Raw genomic sequence first — 21,640 nt, 5'->3', positions numbered from 1 at the left:
ATAATGTAAGGCACGCTCATATTAGGAAAATGTCCTTGTTTTTTGTAGTCAAAGGGTGATTGCTCTCCATACCCTTAAGTCTAATCCACAGTGGAGTTTGGAAGAGGACAACCCCTTCATCCCTTTCCAGGTACACAAACTGAAAATCCAGCCCTGAGCTTGGCTTTATGCATTTCATTTATTTTTAGTCCTTTTCTTCACTACAGTTCTATTTTCTCACACCCTTTCTCTTCTTTCCTCTTCACTGTTTCACCTGACAGATGACCACAGTGTCATGTGTCCCATCGTTTGTCCTTAGGGAACCCATGAGTGTGACAATTGTCTCAGTGTAGGCATCCATGGATAATGTGTAGCACCCATGATCTCCACCCTCTGTAAAATGCCAGGAACCACACTCCCCTTAAGTCACTGCAAGATCTGGAAATAGATGTTCCCCCTTACCTGTACCCACTCCAGGGGGACAACATTCACTAATTCCCATCACAAATACCCTCTCATCTTCTGTCACCCTTGGTAAACATCTTTACCTTTAAAGTGTATTAATTACCAGCATGCTTATTTATATTCTGAGATATATTTCATATAGACAGCTGCTCCTCAGACATTCCCTCTTCCTACCCAACCCTTACTATTATGTCCGGTCCCAGAGACCTCACTTTACATCTGCCCTGAATGCCATCCTCAGATCATACAAGTGTCGGTGGTACCAACGTTGGCCAGGGACATTTCTGTTCTCCACAGTATTTTTGTTAGCACAAGCAAATCTCAGTGTTAACTGGTGCATGTATGTCAAAGACTCTGAAATTTACAGTGATGCTTATAATCTGAGCCCAGAATAAACCCCACTGTAACTTGTTTTTCTTCCTAGTGTATGTGAGCCTACAGCTTGTTTCATCATCTGCTTTTGAGGGTAAGAATTATCCTGAGTTTGACTAAATTTAATGCAAGGGTCAAAGTGTCGGGCTTACAGACAGAGAAAAGAGAAGTTTGATCTCAGATATGCTGACAAGTTTATTGGAACCCTTTGTCCCTAAGAGGAGCTAAGATTGTCTAACTGTGGTTGTCATTATTTGTCTCCTAAAACTATCATAAAAGAAAAAAAAACACTAGAGGTCATTAAGAAGACCTCTTACAGGAACACTGAAGTTTTTAATCTCTTGTTATTAAAAAATGAAGAAACGAAATATAATCCAGACATAATTTCTCTTTAATTTCGAATCTTCTACATATTGGTTTCAGGTAAAGGAAAATAAGTTTGTTAAACTAAAATTCCTCCTCTTTTTTTGTGACCAGGGGAATAAAAGTTCAATGGGGAATTGAGTTGGAGAAAGGAAGAGATGGAGAGAGATAGAAAGATAGAGAGAGGGAAAGAATAAAGTGGGTGGAGAGGAGAGGACAGGGAGGGAGTGTGGAAGTCCACCCTTGGTCCAGAATGAGCTGGGTTATTTTGGATCCACAGACTGTACAGTTGGTGAACTGGAGAAGCCCTTTGTCCCAGTCTGTTTAGAGGGTGCTGAGTTCCTGTTTGTGAACTCTCCTGCTCTGACAACGTTGTCACCAATCAACTGAATTGTTTCATTTCCCATGTCCAGTAGACTTCCTGCACTTTCCAGATGCCAGGAGGCTTCCACAGGGGCTTCTCTGTGGGACTCTAGGTCTGAGCTCCTAAGCAGGAGAGCAATCCTGAGTTCCAAATTTCATTTTTTTTTTTCTTTTCACCTCCTCTTCCCTCCAGGGTCTCCAAATGAATCCTGCACTCTAAACCTGACATTACGAAACTTCCGGCTAGTTTTATCATGGGAATTAAAAAACAAATCCATCCCACCAACTCATTATACCTTTCAGTACACAATCATGAGGTTGGTTGACATTTCATTTTCTTCTCTTCCTGAACATGTTCTCTTTCTTTCTATTACACGATTTCTCCCCTCAATATACATACTTCCTGTCCCAGATTTTTTTAAGTTAATTTGTGGGGGGGGGGGGCGGGGGGGGGGGGCGTGTGCATGTGGTTGCTGAGGGCAGAGGTTGATGTTAGCTCTCTGCCTCACTCACTCTCTTCCTTGGTTTGTGAGACAGCCTCTCTCACTGGGCTTGAGGATTTTGGTAGGTTGGCTGGCCAGCAAGTTCCAAGGAGCCTACAGTCTCTGTCTCCCCCAGGCTAGGGTTACAGGTGCTGCCTCCATGACCTTCTTTCCGTGTGATGCTGGGGATTGAACTCAGGTCCTCAAGCTTGCCGGACAGCACTTTACTGACTCAGCCATCTTCCCAACTCTCTGTCTTGGATTTTTTTTTTTTTAATTCAGGACCTTAAAAGGCTGGAGAGATGGCTCAGAGGTTAAGAGCACTGGCTACTCTTCCAAAGGTCCTGAGTTCAATTCCCAGCAACCACATGGTGGCTCACAACCATCTGTAATGAGATCTAGTGCCCTCTTCTGGTGTGCAGGCATATATATATATATATATATATATATATATATATATAATGTATATATAATAAATAAATAAATCTTAAAACAAAAAAAAAGGCCAGATTCAAAACACCGATCCTTTCTTAATTAATTTGAATTCTTTAGTAACCCAAAGCTATATGGGGACAAAGCTTGTGTTCATAACCAAAGCCAGCCTCTTGCAGTTTACACTTTTCACAGTGATCCCTCTTCAGTCTCTCTGACGTTGAAAGGTCTCACTTCCCATGGGGCTCAAAGGTCTGTTGACCATATTGATGGTTTACGTCCATGTTTCTTTACTCATGGAGACAAGTTAGACTCCAGAAAGCCCTGGTGGACAAGCTTGGGTCCAAAGTCATTTGGTCACTGACCAGCTTAATATTTAGCCCAGAGTTTTTGTCTCTGCTTAAGGGTGGCTACAAGGGGAAAAGGTGGAATTGATGGAGACTACCTTGGCTCTCTTGTTCCCACATTCAATGGCCACTTTCCTACACCCTTGCTTTGACCAAGTAGCTCTTTGGAGAGAGAGCGTGTATATGTGTAAGCACTGTCCCCTGGCCCAACATGTCCTTTTCCTGATTATGTATCTGCCTTCCAGCTGTTAAACTGGCCAGGAGAGAGCAAGGTCTCTTGTGAATTTCCCTTTCTCCTTCCGCGTCTTGGTTTTTATCTGCTTATTGATCACACATGTCGTAACCCACCCATTCTAGTTTCATTTCTGTTCCTGTGATAAAATACCCTGGCCAAAAGGAACTTGGGGAAGAAAGGGATTTATTTGGATTACAATTCCAGGTTACAGTCCATTGCTGAGGGAAGTCAAGGCAGGGACTTCAAGTGTCTCATCACCGTCCTGAGCAGACAGAGAACCAATGCATGGGTTCTTGCTTGCTCGTTTACTCTAATCCCCCAGCTAGCTTGCTCTGTGAGCTCTACTCACACAGTGCAGCACCCAGCCCAGGAAGCAGGGCCACCCACCTTCAGGGTGGGGCTTCCAGCCTCAATACACAATCAAGACAGTCACCTACAGACATGTCCATAGGCAAACTCGATCCAGATAATTCTTCAACCCTAGGTTCTCTTCCCTACCCAGTGTTAACATTGGCAGTCAAAGCTCCCCGGCTCTTTCTCTTTCTTCCTCAAGCTTGGTGGATCAGATGTCCATGTTGTCCCTGAACTAACACAGTTCTGACTTAAGACTGAGCTATATGACCTTCAGGCAGAGAGAGAGAGAGGTCTCTGGAAAGCAGGCACACTTACCCTAGAGTGTGAGGGAGGTCTGAGGTCTGGCCAGGAAAGCCCAAGCCCAAACTTCGTTCATTCATTCATGCATGCATGCATGCATGCAGTAGATTGCATCCATGGAACAAAAACCCTTCCCTCTAGGCCCAGGTCTTCAGAAAGAAGCTGGGAACATCACTAAACAAATAAAGCTATAATGTAGCAATGGAAATGAACCCTTAGGGGGAAAAATCCAGAAGAGATTAAAAGTGTGGGGACAGGAGAGTTTAACTTGTTCAGTTTTAAAATAAAGTAAGCGTGGGACATGTGGGCAGAGCCCTAAAGGAAAAGAAAGAGGTGCCCAAAAATGGACTCTCAGACCACACATGCTCAGCTTTCCTTTTTCATGTCTCCCCCACCCCCCAAAGCAAACCAGAAGCTGTGAAGGTTTTGGAGAACTGTACAAACATCACGGAATCATCTTGTGACGTGACCGATGAGTGGGGTGACATGAATGAGAACTATGTTCCCATCATTGAGATTTACAGAAGAGACTCTATGAAGAGCCATTGTGCAGACTCCATCTTAGCCACAGACAGTGAGTGGATCTCTATGTCTCTCAACGTCATCAGTGGTTTGACACAAAAGAGGAAGGTTGGCAAAGGGGTTTGGTGTGAGAGCGGGGCTGACTTCTGGCCCTACCTTGTGTGGTCATTTGGTTGCTCAGAGCCTCAGCTTTGCAATCTGAAAAGTGGGTCCATAACCTGGACTTCTCACATTATTGTGCAGTACCTGTATAAGGCAGGTTTTCAGTAATTGCCACTGTTTTCTGGTTCTCTTTACATCCTGACAGGAAGTGGGGAGGAGCCTGACAGGAAGTGGGGAGGAGCCTGATGGGAAATGGGGAGGAAGGTTTGCATGGTTCTTCCTTAGCTGTCACATCAGTTTAGGCCAGTGTCTTCCTGACTACCACAACCTGTCTGAGACCCAATAAAACTGCGTATGTGAACACCTTGGGCCAGCTCACAGGTGAGTGGAGTCAGGAGTTGGGTGACCCCTTTCTCTCTTTCCCTGTGTCTGAAGGCCACTCCCTGGTCACTTGTGTTCGTGGCTCCAGTTCCATTACCTTGTCAATTTCTAGATTTATAACAGGTTTCCAAGGTAATGATTTGCTTTAAGCATGCTGTTACAGACCGAGTAGGTGTGTTGTACCCGTTTCGAGACCCCTCCCCCCCAGACCACCAAGGAGCCGGTTTCCTATGCAAGCACATAAGGGTCCTTTTATTGTCAGGCCCAACCCGGGCCACCACCAGGCAGAAAGGAAATGTGGCGGCAGCCACAGGCCCAGGTGTGGAGAGTTTTTATAGAGAAAAACCGCAAGCCCGGATTTGGCATCTTGGGATTGGGTAGAAGGGATACGGAGCAAGGTGATTTTTTGAAACTATTGGTCTAGACTTTCAGCGAGAAACCACATTTGAAACCATTGGGTTGTACTTTTGGCGGGGAACCACAACTTGCTCGGCAGGATTATCTGGACATCTTCAAGGGCCATAAACCACAGACAGAATGTCTGCAGGAGCATACTGCCCTGTATCTGTTCGAGTTGTCATGGCACTTTCCTGATGTCCTTCCTGGAACTGAGGACAGCAGGTGGTCTAAGATGGTGGCCCGAGCCTAAGGTGGGATCTGTGTAGCCTTCACAGGTGTGTGCACGCACACATACTTGGCAAAGTGGTAACGGTGGCTGATCCATGACCCGTGGCTCAGATCTTACGAGGTCACTGCAGTGATATGCAGTCTTTGGATCGACCTTCCTATCTGTGCATACACTCACAGAAAAGAAATTGAAGAACCATTTATAGATCATGATAAGGAATACGGATTAAAGTAATGGGTGTTTTTCTTGATTGAAACGATAAAGATGAAAAAGATACTAAAACCTAAGATCACTAGGTGTGGTGGTGCACACACCCCTGTAATCCCAGCACTGGTGAGCCTGAGACAGGAGGATTACTGCAGGTTTGAGGTCAGCCAGGGCTACATAGAACATAGGAAGCCAGCCAAGGCTACATAGTAAGACCCCTGTGTCAAACAAACAAACAAAACCCCCAGGATTAGAAAAACAACACAGACACCATGTTTTGACATCATTCTTCTGAACATGTATATATATATATATAAAAGTGACATAAGCCAGCAAGATGGCTCAGTGAGTAAAGGCACTTGTCACCGACCTGTTCAATCTCTGGAGCCCACATGGTAGAGAGCAAGCTGATTCCCAAAAGTTGTCCTCTGACCTCCACACATGTGCTGTGATACATGTGCCCACACACAAATAAAATAAAAACTTTAAAAAAAAAAAACACCTTAAAATAGTAGATGTATTTATTTCTATCAAATATGGAGAGAATAAATAGAATAAAAAGCCTTAACATGTGACCACTCTAACCAAGAGTTCTTCCTTAATAATTTGTTATAAAGAAATGACCAAGAGGATTGGTGCAATGACTCTTCAATTAAGAGTACAATAATGTTCTGCAGAGCTGCTGATTTCAGTTCCCAGCATCCACAGGGTGGCTCACAACCACCTCTAACTCCAGCTTCAGGGATCTGCTGCCCTCTTCCAGCCTCTGCAGGCAACTGCGCTTGTGTGCACATTCCCCACAAACATGCACACATACATATCATTTAAAATTAAAACAAACAACAAGAAAACCCCCAAACATTTAAAAGGAAAAAGAGCCAGGCAGTGGTGGCACACATCTGTAATCCCATCACTCAGGAAGCAGAGTCAGGTGGATCTCTGTGAATTGAGGCCAGCCTGGTCTACAAAGTGAGTTTCAAGACAGCCAGAGCTGTTACACAGAGAAACCCTGTCTCAGAAAAACCAGAGAGAGAGAAATGACTAAGGACAAATGCGAAGATTTAGTTCCAAGAACACTAAATAACACATTGATTCTTTTCATAAATATTAAGGATAATCCATTTGTTCAAAATAGTGAATCAGCTGGGGTCTAGAACACAAGGATTTACATTCAACCTGGAAAGTTATAATGTGAGCTGGGGGTCAGTGATACCCCATAAAGGCCAGAGAAGAAAACTTTAGACTTTGCAGGCCACATACAGTCTCTGCCTTGGGTTGTTCTTCGTGTTTTCCTTTAAGATCCCTAAAAGACAAGCAAAATCATCCAAAAGAAAAAAATCTGAAATTGCAGGTCGTGCCAAAGTCTAACCCACGAGACATGGTTTTCTAACCCTTGGGGTAGATAAATAGGTACTAAAATGTGTATGAAATATAATTAGGTGAGCCAGGCATGGTGGCTCATGCTTGTAACCTCAGTACTGAAGAACCAGAGGTAGGGAATTGTAAGTTCAAGGCCATCCTGGGCTGTGTAGGAAAAATCTGGGTTGTTTTTGTTTGTTTGTTTTAAGTAAAGTGAAATTATAAAAAAAAATGTGGGTTAGAAGGACTTAATTTCAGTGTATGTGTTTGTAAGCATACATATGCATATATAGCCATTTATTTATACCCCAGTTAATACTTGTGGATACATATATATTTATATACATACATTGTAGAAAAATTGATTATACTCAAAGAAAATTCCCACCTGTATTTTCTATAATTGTATGTTGTTATTATTATATTCATGTTGAATTATGAAAACAAATCATTTTAAATTTTGTATCTAGAATACAGCCTGAGAATTGGGAACACTGTTGCCCTTCATCTCAAATCTGTCTACAATGTGCCATGGGGATGCTAATGAATCACTTTTTTACTCTGTTTCTCACGAGTAAATCCAAGCAATGCTCTACAGCCAGAATGAGAAGCCCATTCAGACAGAATTGGCCTGTCTTCAGAAGAAATGGCATTGTGTCCGACAACGTGAGCAGCTATCGTTACATATCTAAGCACTGACTCGTCCTCATTTCTCATTCTATTTTCCACACAGTTACAGTGGATCCGCCAGAGTTCGAGGTTGTCGGCTTTACGGACCACATAAACGTGGTAGTGAAACTTCCACCTGTCACTCCGAAGATATACGGGGAGAGCATATGGAAAATACTGGGTTACACCCCACTCGTCATCAAAGAGCAGGCGGGGAAAAGCATTAAGATGGTGAGTGGACTCTCGTGTTCAGATCACAACAGTGCCAAGCTGGCTGGGTCCATCTTTTCAAGAACTGTGTAAAGTCAGGGAAGGGCTGTCCTAGAGGAGGTAGCTCAGTGTCTTGTCATGTCCAGCACTCAGCATTGCAGAGAGAGAGAGAGAGATGGGGAAGGGGTAAGAAAAGGGGAGAGGACTTGTATCATCTACTGTCACATTTCAGCCACGCCTCTTCATGTTCAAACCATGAACTACAGCATTTTAGACTATTTCAGAAATTAGGTGTGTTTACTAGGATAATAACAACACTGTAGGATGAAAGCTATAGACATCAGGCCTCTTCTTTATTAAAAAAAATCGGCCTTTAAATCAAATTCAATCGTGAAATAAAAAAAGGCCATTGGTGTAAACCAGGCAACAGGTGGGAGTAGCCTTGACCAGTTGTTGGTGATGTCATCTTCCAGTGCTACATGGGTTTTATAAATGGACTCTACAGTGTGGTAGAGAAAAGTTAAAGCCACAGCATGTTACAGTTGACATTAGCTGAAATATGAGGACCCTGGACGAAGCTCAGGTAGGATGTGTTAAGTGTGAGATGTCAATATGGTGTTCAGAGGGAGACTGTGGCAGACATTGCAGGCCCGTGTCTGGAGATAAAGGGAGCGTCTTTGATAAGAGCACCTTTGGTGAGTCGTGGGGCAGAGCCTGGTTAGAATGGGCTCCAGGAAAGCCTTCCAGGGCATGGTCTCCTCCCAAGCCTTTCTTTTAAAGGGAAGGAATGATCTGCAGCAGCAGCTGTAGAAGGCGAGTCTGAGAGGAGAGTTTCTAAGTGGGAGACGTGACGACGGCATGTCCACGTGCAGCTAGAATGTCCTAGAGAAGGTCATAGTGGAATCTCCGTGGAATGTCCTAGAGAGTTAGTGAAATGTTCAGAGCAAAGTAAAGAGTGCCTGCGGCCGGAAACAGAGACCAGAGCACACAGCACAGACCCAGAAAGAAGAGCGCGGCTCAGTCTGTTTCTGTTCCTGTAAAGAAATACCTGTGGCTATATGCTTTATCGAGAAGGAGGTTTATTTTGACTCTTGCTTTTGGAGTTAAGGTTGAGAGATGGTGTTTGATGATGGCCCTCCCACTAATAGACTGTCACCTGAAGAGAGCAGGGAGTATGCGTGTGTGTGTTCAGGGTACTTTCCTTTTGGAGTCACCAGGGTTTAGTCATGGGGCTCCACTCGAATGACCCAAACTAGTCCTCATCACCTCCCAAAGGCCGCGCCTCCGAACGCTATTGTCAGTTAGGGTTCAGCCCCCAGTGAGGATTCTGTTTCAACATAGGAACCTCTGGAGGGCACACTCAACCGTGTCCAAACAGAAACAGAGGTCACCTGCTTGACGGGAGCCTGTGCCGGTGAAACCGCCAGCTACCGTCTGTCACAGGCATGCTCAGGCCCCTGGGAGCCAACTTCACGCCCTTCCTCTGGGAGGCGCCAGCCTTGCTGCTGCCCCATCTCCACCCTGTCCCACTTCCCTTCTCCGTTACTTCCCTCCATGCATGAGCTTGTGATTTGTTGAGCGTCTGCCTGTTTGATTAATGGCCCCCTCCTCAAAGAGAAGCTGGTAGACACGGTCTTACCAAAGGCTTGTATGGCTAGAAGTCCCAACGTTAGGAATTGCTGCAGAGAATGCACTTGAGATACTGTAAAATAAGACGTCTTACAAAGTTACCCTTTAGGGTAGAGGTGGGGCTGAGGAAACACGATGATATAGTAGAAATGACGTCATGGAAACCTTCATCCCCTTCAGGACTTTTTCTTCTCATCCATAAAATGGAGCTGATAGGCCAGATGTCATGGTTTTGAAATATGTGCATATGTATAAACGTGGTTTGGTGGTAAAGTGCTTGCTTCTGGAGGTTTATAACCCTTTTCACTAGTTAATCCTATGATGTTTTCAAACCTGTTTATGATTCGAAAATGGAGCCTTTGGGCCTCGCTTCTCACCAAGGTCTCAACTGATCTCTCTCTCTCTCCCTCTCCCTCTCTCTCTGTATGTGTGTGTGTCTGTCTGTGTCTGTGTGTCTGTGTGTGTCTGTCTCCGTCTGTGTGTGTCTGTCTGTGTGTTTCTATGTTTCTTTTTACAGCACAAGCCCAAAATGAATAACGCCACTGGGAACTTCACCTATGTCCTTCGGGACTTACTTCCAAAGACAAACTACTGTGTATCTGTTTACTTTGAAGCTGAGAACCCCAGTAAAGACCTGGAAGCCCCTCTAACGTCTCCCCTTAAATGCACCCTCCTTCAGCCTGACCAGGAATCAGGTATGGTTAGGTTTTTAAAATTTGCACTTTTATTTTGATGGAAAATCTGCTGAATGAAAGAAGAAAAAAAAAGCTCAAGTTCTAGTGTGCTACTTCTTCCAATAAATGCATGTCACGGAGCTGTTCCTACTGGTCCGTCTCTAATGTCTGTCCTGCCGTAAGAATAACCAAGTATCTGCCTGAGAAGGTCAGATCCCTGTGGCACTTTTGTTTAGGAAATCTGGGTTAGATTAAGCACTGTGTACCCTTTGGCCATTGTTTGTGCGTAGTGCTAGAAGACTTGAAGTTGCTAGAAGACTTGAAGTTGCGTGAAGTCCTGGCATTAAAAGCCTGGGAAGATGCAGGATGGGAACTGGGGCCTTGGGTGTGAGTCCTAAGAATATTGGCTATGCGTGTAGAGGGCAGGAGCCTTCTGAACAGAGAGGAGACAGCCCCTGGTGAAGTCAAGAAGCCTTTCTCTCACAGACCCTGGAACACCCCAACCTTTCTTTATCTGAGAAGCCGAGTGGCCAGAACAAGGGAGCACCGGCAGGGAGCACAGGTGTGGTGGAGCACTCAGCCTTCGGGAGGTGAGGCAGGATGATAAGTCTGAGGCCACCCTGTGCTGCATAGCGAGTTTCAAGCCAGCCTGGGTTATATAGCGAGAGCCTGCCGCAAAAAAGAAAAGACATGGAAAGTTGAGTTTAGGCGCCCTCCCGATTTTCTCAGACAGTTGCTAGCTCTCCAGGGACCTCACTAAAAGAAAAAGGTTCCGAAAAGCCCCCTCAGAGACGGCTTTCTAAATTCCTCAGCCCCAAAGACAGCCTCCTAAACATTGTCATGCATCAGAGTAAAATGAAGACTGTATTTGCAAGGGAATGGAGAGATGGTTTGAACCGTAAATGTCCCCCACAGACGGGCACATAATTGGAGCTCTTGACCTCCAGCTGATGGCACCATTTTGAGTCTTTCTGGAAACTTTGGGGGTTGGATCTAACCTTTGAAGGCCATACCCACCCCTGGTTCCTGCTGTGTGGCGTGTTCTCTGTTTCTCATCCACCCCTTGAGCGGCTTCTGGTGCACACTCCCGCCATCAAGCCGAGCTCCTCTGCCCCTCCTTCCCTGCCAGGATGGACAAACTCTCTGAAACCGTGAGCCAAAGCGAATCTTGTCATTTCTTCTCTCGGGCAGACTGCTATAATGTTGCCAAAGTAACTATTACAACTGACTTAGCTACTTGGGGGATCCAGCACGCTGCACAGCCTGGCTCTAGAGTGGTCTGACAGCAGTGAGACTTCATGGTCTCCTCCAAGCCAAAGGATGCACAGACTGATATTAAAGGCGAAAGGCCAACCTTTACCTCAAGTTGTGCTCCAGTCTCTGTAGGTCTGACAAAATCTGTCAACGTCCACCCCAAACAAGTCAGCATATTCCTGTCTGACACCAGCCTCTTAACTCCACCATAGCCAATACTTCAGTCCATTTCTGACCCATTACCCAGTCAGAGCAGAGCAGGCAGGATAAGGACCTATGTTCACAGGACATCCCCCACTTCAGATGCTAGCCACAAGTTCAAGGTCTTCAAACCACATGGGCTCCTGCCCAACTTGGCTATAAAATCAAAGTCCCCAAAATTCCTCTCAGATCCAATAATTGGATGATGTGCCTCCTAGAACGTGTTTGGCTATTCGGGATAAAGGTCCTACATGAGTCTAGTGAAGAACTGCATGGGACAAGTGATGGAGGGTCTGGACACAGGGCTTCTTCTGTGCAGTCAGCCTCCCAAAATATCAGTATGTTCGCTGACCCAGAAGAACACCAAGTCCCATGTTCAGGGATTTAGCGGGGTCTAAGGCATTGGCCACAGCATGAGACTTAATCTCCTAAAGGAAGGCCGGACTAGAAGGGATTGCACTGTCATATGGGTTACTTTCTCTACCAATCAGCCCTCATCCTGAAGCTGTCTCGCTCTCTCGCTCGCTCCAGGGGTGACTTCATTAGCATAAACTTAGATGTAGTTGCTACCTTAGTCTTTTTTCTGCTGCTATAATGAAATAACCCAAGTGGATAACTTTATATAAAGAAGGGACATTTAGGGGAGTGAAGAGATGCTCAGGAGTTAAAAGCACTGGCTGCTCTTCCAGAGGTCTTGAGTTCAATTCCCAGCAACCACACGGTGGCTCATAACCATCTATACTGGGATCTGATGCCCTCTTCTGGCATAAACTCCTGCAGATAGGACACTTGTATACATAAAATAAATAAATATATCTGAGACAGAGAGAGAGAGAGAGAGAGAGAGAGAGAGAGAGAGAGAGAGAGAGAGAGAGAGAGAGAGAATTTATCCTATGGGCTGGGAAATCCAAACTGGGAAGGCTTCCTTTCTGAGTCATAGCATTGTAGGAGATGTCACATGCCATGGAGGGGAAGTAGCAAGCTGTTTTATGCCAAAGTCACATCAGCAGCATCTCACCCATTCCCATAATGACTCTATACATGAGGGCAGAGCCTGGTGACCCGAGCACTTCCTAAACACCCCACCTCCCTGTACCTTCTCAGTGGGCACTAACTGAACAGAAGACTTTGCAGCCATAGCAGACCCCAAGTGGTGCCTGTTAAAACCAGCAGTTTTCACTAAGGAAATTTCAGGAGGTTTGAAGCCCTGTGCCTAGAACCAGGAACAGGAGGGAGAGAAAGAGAGGTGTATTTGAACATATGCATATGTATGTATACTTGTACATAAAACATCATGTTCTTATATACAGATAAAAACTCTCACAAGCAATAATAATTCAAGTTAGGGTCGATGAAATGGCTCAGTAGGTAAAGGTGCTTGCTGCCACGTCTGATCCCCAGAGCACACACAGTGGGAGAAAAGAATGAACTCCAGAAGGTTGTCTTGTAACCTCCACAAGCACACTGTGGCATGTGCATGCACGCGCGCGCATGCACAAAATAAAAAATAAATTCAAGTTAGCAGAACTGCAGAGGAAGGTTAGCTGTGATGAGTTGCTAACTCAGCAGCTGGCCATTCTCGGATGCTGACCTACTCTCCCTCACCCCACCGTGCTCCACCTAAGACGTGGGCCTGCAATAGCATGCTGTGGGGCCATCCCACCACCATCATCCGGTGTTAAGACATCGTTTTATGTGTCTTTGGTCTCCCTTCTGTCATTAACTGAGACAGTTAAAGGGCAAGGAACCACAACTATCCAAACAGCTGTGTTTTCTTGTCTGGCCCTCAGCAATCACACAGATTCAGATAATATGACCCCTCCTACTGACCAGCTGCCATCTGAGCTGCTCTTAACCAGCAAAACCGGTGGTCCAGCGGATGCAGCTTGATGGACAGCTGAGACCAGGGCTTACTCTTAGGGTAACAGCCACAGGAGGATTTTAGCCCAGAGATATGGTGAGACATCAACCCCTTGTTGATCCCTAAATTCATTGGTGGTCTCTTAGCAAACCCTGAGGATCTAGTCACTGGACAAACACATCAGTGGCAGAAATCGCAATCTCTGACATTGTGGGACTCCCACCACAGTAGGAGGCAAAATCTTGAGATTAAAAGATAGAAATAAAATGACAGTAAGAACCATGGCGGGGTGGGGGACAGGGAAAGCAAGACAGTAGGTGAGGGAGTGTCTGGGGAGGGGTGGGCAGCCACTATTTTAAATATGGCCATCTTGGCGCACATCCCCTTCAATTCCTGTTCAATTGTGATTTGTGTGGAGGTGGGCGAACCTCAGAAGGGGGATGAGGGAGCAAGTGTAGACCAGCAAGAACTTGTGGGTGCCCTCGGCATGGGTGCCCTTGGCTCAGCAGCCCGATCCCAAGGGCTTCTTGGGAACTTGTCACACCCTCCGTCACGGGGGTGGTTAGTCGTTCTGGGTGGTGTGATCTCCAGGTGGAAGCAACTTTGCCTTGGCCGACCGAGGTCAAGTCCTTCAGAAGCAACTCACACTTAGCTGTTAGCATGCAGTGAAGGGATGTGGGTGGGACACCGACAGCATCCACCACCGATGGCCAAAGGGAGTACTTCCTGGATGAGGGCCCAAGGGAGGTGGCAGAGGAACAGTCATATAAAGATATCTGTATCTTGACCCTAGATATGTCAACATGCTTCCACCTGTGGCCAAAGAGGCTTGGTGGTTCCTAATAAATTCAGAATGGAGATAGATTATCCCAGGCCACCCATGTGGGCCTCCTGGGAGCACAGAGGACCTTACAAGGAAAGGGGACAGAGGACAGTGAGAGACTGGGAGTCACCTGTCAGCTGGCTCTGAGGAGGACGAAGGAGGGGCTCTCCAAAGCAGAAAAAGGCAAAGAAATGAATCTCTGATGCCATCACGCAGACACCGTGACCTTGATTCCAGTGAAACTCATTTTGGATGTCTAGCATCGGAACTGTACGCCAATCTGAGTTGAGCTGGGCTTTGCCACCTTGCTTATATAGGCAAGACCATAGGAGCAAAGCAAATGCGTCTCGGAGACATAGCAAGGAGGAAATTCCGTACAATGGGTCCAGCGAGTGCTAAGCGCCTGGAGCAGCACTGACTGGTGGTGAAGTGAGCAAAGGAGGAACAGTACCTGGTTTAGGTCAGAGAGGGTGGGAGATTCTAGACGATGTAGGTCTTGACAAGTCATTAGGAGGGATGGGGACCCCAGGGGGACTCGAGCAGATCTAACTTAGGATGTAGGGGGAACAATGGTATACCACCAAGTGAGGGATCCAAGCGGCTCCCTGGCAGTCACTGCAATAATCCGAGTGGTTCTCATCCAGAGAGACCAGCGGGAAAGAGCTCCGACAAGCGTTAGCCATCATCAGTCCACTGCAGAGAACAGCAGTCTTAAATCACTGTCCCTGCGGAAAGACAAGACACATCCAAGGCCAAGATTTGAAGATACAAATCTGGCCTCCGCTTCCCAGAATGAGCTGATCCAACCCTCTCTTAGGAAGCTGATCTACTATGATACCCGAGTAATCGGCCACAACCTGAGAGAGATTTATTTTCCGTTACCACTAAGCTAAAATCAAACACAAAATCTTCAAGTGACGAAGACGTCTGAGACACATGACAAACCGCCCTGTGAGAAGCGTTTGCTCTGGCTTGCTGCTGACTGCTGTTTGCACAATGCGCTTTGTGGGGTGTCCTCTGAGCTGACTGCACTTTGTAGGGTATCCTCTGAGCTGACTGCACTGCTCTCCTGTAGACTCTTTAGACAGCCGGGTAGGCCTGTGAGTCATCTGTGAGTCAGAATCCTCATGTCATGCCAAGGCCTCGCCCCTGGGGGTTATTCGGGTTTAGCCCTCCCTTCTTAGGAAGTGTGTAAAGATGTAGTGTGTCTGAAAGCTGTGCCTCTGAGCTGAGGCCTGGGGATGCTCCACATTCACTCTCCACGGGCCGAGACTGGGTTTGGAAGTCAGTGTTAACCACCAAGGCTCTCGTTAATTCGCTTTTTAGAAGGCTTGAAGTATGCGATCCATTTTCAGTCCCTTTCTCTATGTCTGTTTTCCCTGAAGCTCTGGATACAGGGTTCCTGCTAATTTAGATCCTTTCTGGAAATTTAAGAGAACTGTGCATGAGGCAACTCACTGCACCTTAGGCCATTTTACTAAAGGGAAACCTCTGCTTTCAACTCAGAGGTAGAAATCTTCCAAAAGGAAGCAGGCCAAGGAGTTAAGGGAAGCTCTTCACAGGCAAAGCAAGTGCGGCGTTTGGGTTCCTGCTGTGGCTGAGGCTGAGCCTCCAAATGGCCCAGTTGGTTATCCAGACTGGTGTTCCATCCTCCAACTCTTCCACCAGGGGCCATAGGGATGAGCATGCACAGGCATTTGAGATGTGACAGAGAACGCAGTTCTAGTTCTGCCCAGTTGTTTTGTTTTGTTTTGTTTTGTTCTTTTCTTTTGGTTTTTCGAGACAGGGTTTCTCTGTGTAGTTTTGGTGCCTGTCCTGGATCTCACTCTGTAGACCAGGCTGGCCTCAAACTCAGAGGGATCCACCTGCCTCTGCCTCTGAGTGCTGGGATTAAAGGCGTGTGCCACCGCTGCCCATCTGTTTCTGCCCAGTTTTGATCTTCAAAGTTTAAAGAGCCACAGACAGCTAGCAGCTACTCTATTTCAGCTATAGAACATAAATTATTTTTTTATTTTTCCTTTGAAAACCTAAATATATTTTGTTTAAAATACGTGCACTTAGATTAGCTTCCATTCTTTGGTATTTAGCAATATAATTTTTTTTCAAACTTTTGCTTCCCCTGTATTAACTTCTGACACCAGACCAATGTGACCATGCATTGAATTTCTTTTGAATAAAGTCATGTATCTTTTCATCAACAGGATCGTCAGACTTTGCCAAAGTAGGAATACTTATTGGGTGTTTGATAATGGTGGTCTTCATAATCACCATCATGCTGAAACGGATTGGTTATATATGCTTAAAAAACAATTTCCCCAAAGTCTTGGTATGTAGTTTTTCTATCTTTTTTTCTTATTTTAACTTAATAATTTTTATTATAGCTGGAACACGCTTGCAGGAAAGAGTCTCATTTTCCAAAAACATCAGTCATCTTGGTCAATCTAGATTCTTCGTTATCCCTGCAAGTCTCAAATGCGTTTGGGCATTTTCTGTTTTCTGTGTTTTCTACCCATTCTCCCTCTCCCTTTCTCTCCCTTCTTTGATATTTTCTGTGTTTTCTACCTATTCTCTCTCCCTCTCCCTCTCCATCTTTCTAAACCTCCTATGTTTCCACTCAACTGCCTTTCCGACCACTTATCATTTCTCCTATCATATTGCCCCCCCTTTTGCATTTTTTGTAACATTTCAAGTAGAAACACCTTGTTTTCTCCTGGGGTAGCTCACTGCTCACTGTCCCTCCACAGCTCGTAGTTCTAGTCACTTTGTTCTGGCGTTACCTTGGGTCTGTCTGCTATCACTCTCCATTAAGCAAATCCTCTGGAAATAGGAAAATATGACACTCTAGGCCTAGTGTGTTTGCAGATGCATTTTTACCAGAAAGCTCAAAGTGGAGGAATCAAACTCAGAGTCTCGAGCATGCTAGTAAAAATTTTAAATGGTTACTGTTTTGAATTTGACAAATCCTTGTTGACGCTCTACTGAATGATGTTGTATTCCAAGTGTTGGTGTGTGGAACAAGGCAAACAAAAGCCCCGCCCATGGGCCTTAGTTTGAAGTGTAGGGCAGACAGTGATAATTTATAAATGAGACTATTAAGCTCAAAAGTTTACATTACTCTGAAGCTAAATTTGTATGTCAGTAATCTGCCCTACATCGTGAGTACTGGTCCAGCAAGGCTAGACAGGGAGACTGTCCCAAAGAAAAAACCAAAAGGTTTGACAAAGCCACTGTATGCTTAAATTGGCTGTGTTTAATCGGAGAATAAGAATGAAGCTGTTTCCAGCCTCCAAGAAATTAGTGCACACACCACTGTGTAAAGCCCACTGAATTTTCCACAACCCAAACAACCATGTAACTTATGCCTAGATCAAGAACGAACACACACACACACACACACACACACACACACACACACACACACACAGAGCCAGCTCTCCTGGAATTCTCTCTTGCCACCTTCCAAAGCACCAATGCTCACAAGATTAGTGCAGATTACTAGTGGCATAGGTTATTTGCCTGGTTTTTGTGTTTATAGGAATGGATTTTCAGTAGCCCCAAAATCCATACAATTACAGAAGCAGCGAATTACTTTTTTTAATTTAAGGAGTAAATCTAATAACATGCATGCCCATCACGTAGGAAAGGATCCAGTCTTACTGAAAAGGATAACTGTCAAAGGAGAAGCCCCAAACACGGGTCCAGGCATTAGACGCCTGATGTGTAACAGTGGCTGTACAGTCTGGTGGGGTAACCGTGGCTGATGACGGGGTTGTCTGTACTAGAGGGATTATATGGGATCCCTCTCCACCTCACGCCACACACAGCTAAATGCATAATAAGTCTAGAGCCTGGGTGTGGAATCCCGAGGCATGGAGTATGCTTAGCAGGCAAAGGGCCCTGAATTCAATTCCCAACCAGCACACACTCACACACATACACGCACACACACACACACACAGAGAGAGAGAGAGAGAGAGAGAGAGAGAGAGAGAGAGAGAGAGAGAGAGGGAGAGAGAGAGGCCTGCTTCATAGAGCACTTGGGAAGGCAAAGGGACTTAGAAAATGGCTTGGGTCCACGGGCTTCATGCAGCCATAGACAGGGCATCTAAATGCATCTAAATGGACTCTTCCTTGGCGGTGTTTTCTAAGCAATGAAGTGTTCCGTTCACACAGCGTTTGTGTTGTACTGAGTTCTGTAAACAATCTAGAACAATTGAAAGCGTACCAGAGGGAGTGCAGAGGTGGCATGCAAATGCTGTGACATTTTATATGGAGGACCTTAGCATCCTTGGCTTTGGAAATACAGGAGCAGTGCCCGGCAACTGGCAAGTGCCACACAACCATCTGTTGTTAATGTGAGCACATCCACATCGCCTCACAGGGAATACTAAGTTTTATGTCAAAGAGCTAATACGAGTGAAAGACTTTCTCTGTCTCTCCCCCTCCCTCCTTCTGTCCTCCCTCCCTCTCTCCCTCTTTCTCTCCCTAGAATTTCCATAACTTTATATCGTGGATATTCCCTGAACTGCCACCCTCAGAGGCAGTCGACAAGGTGGAGGTCATTCCTACGAACAAAAAGAAGAAAGTGTGGAATTACGATTATGGAGACGAAAGTGACAGCGACGATGAAGTCCCCAGAGCAAGTGCCACTGGTTACACCATGCATGGACTCATGGGCAAGCTTCTGAACCAGGCCTCTGACTCTTCCGCCAACCGCCAGGAGTCCCCCCTGGAGGAAGACTCCGCTGCTGAGGAATCTGATGCAGCTGCAGCAGAGGCTGGGGCCGAGCCGGAGCTCCGCACAGAGGCTGCGGTGGGGCCGGGCCTCAGGCCGTCAGAAGACCCGAGTGGCCCCTACGAGAGGAGAGAGAGTGTGCTCCAGGACTCCTTCCCCGGGGATGACAGCAGCTCCGTGAATGGGCCGGAGGACAAAGTTATCTTCAACGTGAACTTAAACTCTGTGTTTTTGAGAGCTCTCCACGATGACTCCAAAGAAGCCTCAGAGGTGCTATCTCTTGCAGAAGACATGGTCCACCTAGACGAGGGTCCCCACAGGACAGAGTCAGGCCTCCTGATGGCCGGTGGGGACGGGACACAACTGCCCCATCCCGGCTCCTCTTCCCAGAGCCTGTGGACTGAGGAAGAGTCATCTGAAAAAACGGACACCTCAGACTCTGATGCTGACACAGGGGATGGCTACATTATGAGATGACTCCAGAAGCAATTCTCTAGCTCGAGCTGAGCACCTACAGGCTTCTCTTCACAGCCTGACTCGATCGATCCCTGGTGGCCTGCAGCTGTCTGGGAGGGACGAACTAGGGAACTGTAGAGCCCTCACGGTTCTTGCCTTCTCTCTGCAGATCCCCAGTTTGGGGAATCCATATTGTTTACATGGGTCATGAGCATGCGCTGCTCATCCCCTTTCCACTAATGCACTAAGGGTGTTATGTTTCCCAGGGAACAGTGTTCAGCGGGGCTTTCAGAGGCAGCCACGTCCTCTGGTTATATCTAGGAAATGATTACATTGAAGAAGAGAAAAGGACAGAAAAGCTGGTCAAGCAGTGTTTAGCAGGGCTCAGGGAGTGAGCCTGAAGGCAGGCAAAAGGGAAGAGGAGGAAGGGCATGCCATCCAGGGGAAGAAGGAGGTGCACGCACAAATCAGGTGCCACGGCCCATTTCCTCCACTCAGAGACCGTCATTCTCGCCCATCCATAAAACCCTCCACAGTAAAGTGGGCGTGGGAGAAGCCATATGAGTAATTCTAGGATCCGACAGGCGACTCAGAGAGAGAGGACACTGGCGTGGTGGAGGGTGAAGGGGCAAAATCTCAGTGCCTACCGTATTTTGAGGTTTTGGTTTTTGTTTTTAAAGAGCAAAAGCGAGCATTTCAAGGTCTTCAGAATAAACAGAGGATACGAGCCTTCTAGTCCCACTTCACAATTTTTAAAACGATCTTTGTACAGATTTGGATCACACTCGCTGTGAGTCTGGGAGAGGAAAGTTCTCAGGTGTCACAGAAGGGGAGCCAGACATCTGACGGTTAACGGGTGACTTTGGGGTTCTTGTACGGTTTTTATTTATTGATACTCGATGACCCTTCGATCTTCCACGTCTCTATCACTGTGATTACAGGAGTGCATTGTCATAAGATTGGACCCAGGGCTTCACACCTGCCAGGCAAGCACTCCACCAGCCCCCTGGTATTTTCTCACCTCTTTGAGCTTCAGTTACCTCGTTTATGAAATAAAAGGAGTGGGTCCAGTCATCTGCACCACCCTAGAGGCCTGGGACCAATGCTAGAAAGGGGGATAAAGACCCACGTGGAGGTGCTGAGCCCCAGAGGCACCCGGGATGGATGAGGGGCATAGGACCCTCCCATCTTGCTCCTCTCCCCAAAAGCCAGTTTCTCACACCTTTCTTCTATTCAGAAAGGGAAAGCTACATGGGTCCTGCCTCAGAGGTTTCTGGTGGGTTCTTCACGTAACTCCTCCAGAGCAATTCAGAAGGCCTCTGAGGAAGAGACCTAATAAAACCCCACAGGAAAGAGACCCTACACAAGCCATCTCTCTGCCCTCCGAATTCATCGATCATCTATCCAGGCTCATTCACTGTTTCTTTTTTTTTTTTTTTTTTTTTGGTTTTTCGAGACAGGGTTTCTCTGTGTAGCTTTGCGCCTTTCCTGGGACTCACTTGGTAGTCCAGGCTGGCCTCGAACTCACAGAGATCCGCCTGGCTCTGCCTCCCGAGTGCTGGGATTAAAGGCGTGCGCCACCACCGCCCGGCCCATTCACTGTTTCTTTTAAGTTTTGCATAATTGCTAGAAAATAGTTTTTAACGCTTGCAATTATTTTTTTTTTTAATTTTGTATGTTTGAAGGTTGTCTGAGGATAATACAAAAATACTTTTTCATACAAGCCTGTGGTCTTTTGAGTCATTTCTCACTAGAATGTTTCTCCCTAGAGTGTATTTCTTTAGCATATTTGTGGTTCTGCTGGCATTTCAAGACTGTCCCTACCTTCTTTCTCTAAATCTGCAGTGGCCTGCTGGGTTTCCCCGCCTCCCCCACTCACGTGGCGTATTTTATTTTAGACATTTCTCAACGTGTAGTCAGCCGGACTACTGTGGATTTTCCCACCTCACCACCTGGTCTGTTTAAGAAGAGGAAATTAAAGCTTTATCAGCAGTCTTGAGCAAGAAACAAGTCACCTCGAAGTGAACAAACTGGCCTTGTGCCATAGCCTTGGGGTTGGGGACGGGCACTAGAACATTCCAAACTATGCTGAGGGGTGCTCTGATTCACCTTTTATTTGGGGAACAGGACTTTTCAGAAGTAATGCTTCAGTGGAGGAAAAAACAGAGAACACTAAAATGGCAAAATTTGGTATTTATTTGAGTAAAAAAGTCACTTACCAGTGAGTGAATCATACA

The 21,640-nt window shown here is 46.1% G+C and overlaps 1 protein-coding gene across 1 annotated transcript; it reads left to right on the top strand.

Moving 5' to 3' along the window:
* The first annotated feature begins 636 nt into the window (after positions 1–636).
* Positions 637–20,816, top strand: Ifnar2 (interferon alpha and beta receptor subunit 2). The gene is made up of 7 exons (XM_059277168.1): positions 637–910; positions 1,736–1,859; positions 4,097–4,266; positions 7,625–7,791; positions 9,917–10,094; positions 16,414–16,538; positions 18,702–20,816. Exons 2-7 carry the CDS (start codon positions 1,855–1,857, stop codon positions 19,422–19,424), a joined length of 1,368 nt encoding a protein of 455 aa, XP_059133151.1. The 5' UTR covers positions 637–910; positions 1,736–1,854; the 3' UTR covers positions 19,425–20,816.
* Positions 20,817–21,640: the final 824 nt, after the last annotated feature.

This window comes from Peromyscus eremicus, chromosome 12 (assembly GCF_949786415.1).
Source record: "Peromyscus eremicus chromosome 12, PerEre_H2_v1, whole genome shotgun sequence".
In the NCBI taxonomy this organism is placed as follows: Eukaryota; Metazoa; Chordata; class Mammalia; order Rodentia; family Cricetidae; genus Peromyscus; species Peromyscus eremicus.
Note: the sequence above shows the minus strand (reverse complement) of the source record. Positions and strands in the feature narration are given on the sequence as shown.

What these genes read in the sequence shown, in the direction of transcription:
- Ifnar2 (XM_059277168.1), top strand. An exon ending in CTCCATCTTAGCCACAGACA is followed by an intron (nt 4,267 to 7,624) that starts GTGAGTGGATCT and finishes TTTTCCACACAG; the next exon opens with TTACAGTGGATCCGCCAGAG. An exon ending in TCAGCCTGACCAGGAATCAG is followed by an intron (nt 10,095 to 16,413) that starts GTATGGTTAGGT and finishes TTTCATCAACAG; the next exon opens with GATCGTCAGACTTTGCCAAA.